The sequence below is a fragment of the Egretta garzetta genome, unplaced genomic scaffold, assembly GCF_000687185.1.
Source record: "Egretta garzetta isolate BGI_Z169 unplaced genomic scaffold, ASM68718v1 scaffold575, whole genome shotgun sequence".
In the NCBI taxonomy this organism is placed as follows: domain Eukaryota; kingdom Metazoa; phylum Chordata; class Aves; order Pelecaniformes; family Ardeidae; genus Egretta; species Egretta garzetta.
In genome coordinates, this window is record NW_009259790.1 from 702,921 (window position 1) to 708,407 (window position 5,487).

Consider the following 5,487-nt stretch of genomic DNA (forward strand, 5'->3'; position numbering starts at 1 on the left):
CCGGGCGCTAATGGGAGCCGCCGGCTCCTCAGACCGCCCGCGGGGAGCCGCGAGAAGGACGTCCGTAAGGCTCCGCACAAGCACCCTGCCCTTGCCGTTTGTCGTGGTCTGGTTTTCACTCGTTGTCTTGGTCCCGTAACATCCCCCTTCTGAAATTGCTAGAACGTACGTTTACTAAAAAACCCTGTAATTGTGGCTTAGTGACATGTTAATTTTTATTTGTAACGTTCCTGTTATTGGTATTTCCTGGCATATGCACAGGTGCAGATATCTTATCCTTACTTCACTGTGAACGTGCCGAAATGATGCTTATCTTGTGGCTGTTAAGTGCTGCTTGAATACATTTGCCTTTATATTAACAGATCTTTTTTATGGTAACAGTTTTGAAGGACACCCTGGAAAAAAGAGGTGCTCTTGGACAAATAAAAGCAAGGATCAGAGCTGAAGTTTTTAATGCCCTGGATGACCAAAGTGAACCACGACCACCACTGTCTCATGAAAATCTCTTAATCAACGAACTAATTCGTGAATATCTGGAATATAACAAATATAAATACACAGCATCTGTTTTAACTGCAGGTATTGGGGCTCAATTTTTGTTGTCGTCGCTCTATTAATAGACATTTACTGTTTGGATGAGTAATGCCACTGATACTATGAATTTCAGAAGTGGGACCAAGCTGCACACTCTTGTCTTCCCTTGGAAATAAGATACAAACGTGCTCCATGGCTTTACTTGCAGCATTAAGCCAAATCATACCATTAATTTTCAAGGAAACTTAACCCTTTGTTCCTTATCCTCGAGGTACATGCTTAGAGCAGTTGATGCAAGAGGAAGAAAACTTGCTAGCAGCCTGCAAAATCAAAATACCTTTCTTGAAATAGCTTGCTTGGTTTTTTTTGTGGAAAATGGCTAACTATTTTTAAAGCATGTATCACATTGGATTTTTTTTTTCCTCACTGGCATTTGGGTAAAATAAAAAAATAGGAATCCTACAAATGAAAAAAACTTCTTTGAGGAATAATTTAAACTAAAGTAATGCTGATAGTATTTGCTATATAATGCTAGTATAATGCTAAAGTAATGCTAAACTAAAGTAGCTGATAGTCTGAATTACAGCAATTCTGGCAATTCATGCATATGGTCTGTATCAGAAACATGGTTAGATGTCATCAGCTTAAATAACAAAAACGAAAATGAAGAAGGTCCATATTTTTTAACAACTGCAGTTAAGTATTACTGTTACTGGCTGTGCTAAAATACCAATTTTTGAGAGCTGTTTAGACTACAACATCTAAATGGTAGCTGTAATTTATGTGGTAGAGCAATTACTTATTTTTGCAGCTATTGCTAACTTGTATTTGAAATCTGAAGTTCTGTAGTTGTGCTTAGATACATTTTCTATTTAATATTTTTATATATTTCGCTCTACTAAAATTACAGGCACAAAGGTTCATCTCAAGAAGAGGGAATAGAGACAGCCTGTATAGTAGTTAATATATGGAATCTGATAACGGTACTTCTTTAGAGGAAGAGATGTTTGCATGATTAATTTATCTTTCTATTGTAAGACTTCTTTAATATTTTTCTTAGATTCCTTTAAAATGAAGATAATATGTAATATGCTGTTGTAAATTATGTGAGTATGAAGCACTAATGTTTAAGTGAGTTCCCTGGAATTACAAAATACTGTTAGTATTAATAGTCTAAGAGGAGGTGTGTGCTTTCATTCTCTTTTGAGGTCTCCTGAGCAGTCTTTAATTGGTGATGTTTTTCTTAACAGTCATAAGAATTTTGGGAAATATCTTTTCTAGAGTCTGGCCAGCCTGAAGTGCCCTTGGATAGACAGTTTCTTGCCAAAGAGCTGAACATAGTCGAAGACGCAAGTGGAAAATCAGTGTAAGGAGTGATTCTGGAATGCACAGTATATTCTGTGTCTGCATATAGTTTTTTCTTTAGTGTTGTTATAAATCTCACCAATTAAAATGTCACTAGATCACAGGGCTGCTATGACGTGCTGGATTCAAACTCACAATATCAAACATGGGGCCTTTTTCAGACATACTCAACATTTAATTCTGCCAATTCTACTATTTTCCAGATAGTGTATTTACACAACAAAACGCAAGTCTCTTACCAGTACAGTCTTCCCCACAGTCAGAAGGAGAAAACAGATATGCTCTTTGCATATCAGTGAGTTGCTTTGTAGAGCAATAAAAAGATTATTGTACTCTGAGATTAGATATAAATTCACAATGCTCCAACAGGACTGCATTAATGAGCAAGGATACTGAAGCAGGCTTAAACGTGTTCTCTGTAGCTTGTGGTGTCAGAATCTGTCAGGTGCTGAGGAAGAATCAAGTTTGGGATGGGCAGCCTGCCAAAGGCCGATCCTTTGTACTGCACAAGTGAGAATGTGGATCTGTGTTCTTGTGCTAAACATGCTCCCCTTCTGCAGGGGACCTGAAACTTGGTTGAGAGTGTCTCTTAGTGCCAGCTTTTTAGGAGACTGTTGGTGTTCAAGGTGGCGCTTAGGTCTATGTCTATTTATATAATGACACTTGGCATAATGTATGTTAAATAATTACTCTAAAGGTACCTGTACGTATTCTAAAAGTAAACAGTAGGGTCTCAGAAGTTCTGAGGAAAGGGTGGGGTTTTTAATGCTCAGTATTTCATAGACTGCTTTTGTCATTTCTCTCATAAGCAGACCTCTCTTGTATGGAATTATCTCTCATTTCTTACATGGTGGTAAAGAAGGAAGTACCCAGAACACCCTTCCAAAATTGTCTTTGCTGAGTTATCCAAAACAGAACCTTGGCAAACCACCTACTGAGAGAAATCAAAAAGGTGGGTGTGGGTATGGGGTAATTTTTGCAAAGTTTTATTTGTGACTAGATTTTCTATATGATACATACGGTTATAGCAGCATGAACATGCAGATGGACACAGTGTACCTCCTCCTCTGTGCAGGGAGTGCTTTGGCCTGACACCTCTTTTGTAAGAAAAATTCTTCAGCAGAATAGTGTATCTCAAAAATACCATTAAGCTGTGTGACCTGTTGCTTATGTATTCATTTAAGGTCCTGCTATATCCAACTCAAGAAAGACCCACCCATGATTTCTAAAACAACCCATATACATACCTTTGTTTAAATGAGTGACTGGCTTACACCAACCCTTAGGCCTGCTTCTCCCTGCCGGCTTGTTAATGGGACTGCATACGCGGCATACAAATCTGATTGCCCTTGGAAGCGCTCGACTGGCCTTCAAATGCATCAGTAGTAGAACCTTCTCTCTTATAGGGAATGTATTTTATTTATAAAGCAGGCATTTAAAAAAAATTGCAGACAGACAAGTTTACGTAATTTCTCAACAGTGCAAGGTACTGTGAAGCTCCTGTTACCTTGTAGCTGTGGCTACTTGTTAGTTACTAGAGGGAACGGTAAAAACCCTAATTGTTTAGCTTTATTCTCTTTAAGGCTTTTGGACTGTTAAAAACTGAAAACTCATTTAAATTGGACAGCTGTGCTATTCTAATTAGTTTTGCTGCTCTGGAGTTAGTGGTAAAGACCAGGAAATACTAATATCCCAATACTCAGTATCAGAAAGGTCAGCCATCAAATTGCTTTACCATTCTCCTAAAAGTTAAACTGGCCAAGTTGTACTCCCTTGTACTATTACAAATCTGGAATGGGTCAGCTAGAGACAGTCTTACTATTTTGGGAATTTAATACAAGAATTTAACCTAAATTCTCAGTAAAGTGTGTTAAATAGCAGGCGTATCTCTTTGTTTCTCGTGTGTTCCAACTTACCTAATTTCTGTATTAAGTTCTTAACTCCTTAGCTGTCAGTTTTGTATATGGGCATAAACCTTTTCCAAGGACATAATTCACATCCCATTGAGCGCAGAAGCTTAAGCTCTGAGTTCATCGCTCTATAGTGGAACACTGCTAAATCTTATTTTCCCTTTCTGTCCTGCTTTGTGACTGGTTACAATTCATACTGCCAAAGCTACAGAATGAAAGGGATCATTGGTCCAGTTTTTTTCTTCACAGAGTCTGCTAGGCACGTTACTTCACTTTCTACTGTGAGAATGTAGTGCTATTGTGTTAGTACAATCAACTATTTCTTTTGTATCCAGAAATTTGCAGAATACGAGGCCTGAGATAATATTGACATCTAAAAAGTGACAGAAGTACTAACCACCTTTTCTTAGCAGTTAATTCATTGAGACAATGTTGTTTCCCTTCTGCCAGAAGAGGGGGCTGAAGAAATAAAATTTCAGGACCAAAACTGCTATAAATTACCTCTTTGTTAGAAAATAGTTATTCCTATCAGAATTTTTTTAATTTTTAAAAACAAATTCGGTGTATAGAATTGTTTTTAAAGTATAACTTTGTACCTCAGTTCTGAAATTGACTCTGTGCAGGGTCACCTTGCCCTGTTGACTCCAATAAAAATTTCACACTGGGATTTAATTGTTCAGATTTAGTTACAAAACTCCAGACTAATCATAAGGCATGACAGCACATTGCTTTTTGAACTAAACAAAATTATACAGGTTTTAAGGCTTTTAACCTTTAAGTAACTATAGTCAGAAATTACTTTCTGCATGTGTTTGTAGAATATGTCAGTGGAGACCTAAAGGCAGGGGGTTTAAAATACCAATTACCTAGCTATTTTAATTAGGCTGCACATTCAGGTAATAAAGTCTATTCATAGACTCAACCCTCCAAGTCTCATATTGTAACATCTAACTTGCTTTTCATATTAGAAATTGTCTTGTTTATTTAGCTGAATGAATATTCCAATAAACTGCTATACAGACTGGGAATCCTGGTAGAGCACGTGGAATCCGGTGTTTCTGTTAGCTTATTCACTATAGCGGAGTTAAAGTTGTCTGAAATCTAATCTTTAGTAATGCAAAGGTCTTCTCTCATACAGTTTCATGGAAAAATATATTTGTAAAATTATCCGAGTTTCCTATGACAATGTGCTGTATCAAAGTTGATAATAGTAGAAAGTAACACTTAAACCTTTGGATCTCCAGACATGCGAGATATTTATGTCTGTGTTTCATTTTCAGATAGAATTGAAGAACCAGGAAAGATGGCTGGCACGAGCATCGAAGAGCCCCTTGTTTTACAAAGTATAAACAGATGATGTCTTTCATATGCTAGTTTCTCATGTAAAGTTCTGTAAGAGTTAACTTAGGAAATTCTTTGCATATATTTCCCCAGTGTGTCCAGTGGGACCATTTCACCCTGAGACAGGGTGATGGGGTCATACTTATTGTCAGTGGAAAAAAAAAATGTTAGCAAAGGCTCTCTTCCTCCAGTGCTGATAGAAGGAAAACTGTATATGAAGTCAGATTAGTGAAGCCTGTGTCTGGAATTGGGCCTAAAACTACTGGGTTTACTTTATAAAAATTTATCTTCTAATTTCTGCACTTTCTGTATTGTCTTTGTGTGTCTTCCCTCTGTT

The 5,487-nt window shown here is 37.3% G+C and overlaps 1 protein-coding gene across 9 annotated transcripts; it reads left to right on the plus strand.

The window, feature by feature from the left end:
- Positions 1 to 6: 6 nt before the first annotated feature.
- On the plus strand, positions 7 to 5,487 carry CEP20 (centrosomal protein 20). Of its 9 annotated transcripts, none has more exons than XM_035895098.1 (4): positions 7 to 579; positions 1,816 to 1,900; positions 2,709 to 2,851; positions 5,090 to 5,487. In XM_035895098.1, the coding sequence occupies exons 1-4, from the start codon at positions 372 to 374 to the stop codon at positions 5,164 to 5,166; spliced, it is 513 nt and encodes a 170-aa protein (XP_035750991.1). In that variant the 5' UTR covers positions 7 to 371; the 3' UTR covers positions 5,167 to 5,487. The 9 variants fall into 9 exon arrangements, 5 of the variants coding, with proteins under 5 accessions (XP_035750991.1, XP_035750992.1, XP_035750993.1 ...); XM_035895099.1 differs by having other exon boundaries at positions 2,712 to 2,851; XM_035895100.1 differs by lacking the exon at positions 5,090 to 5,487 and adding an exon at positions 3,084 to 5,066.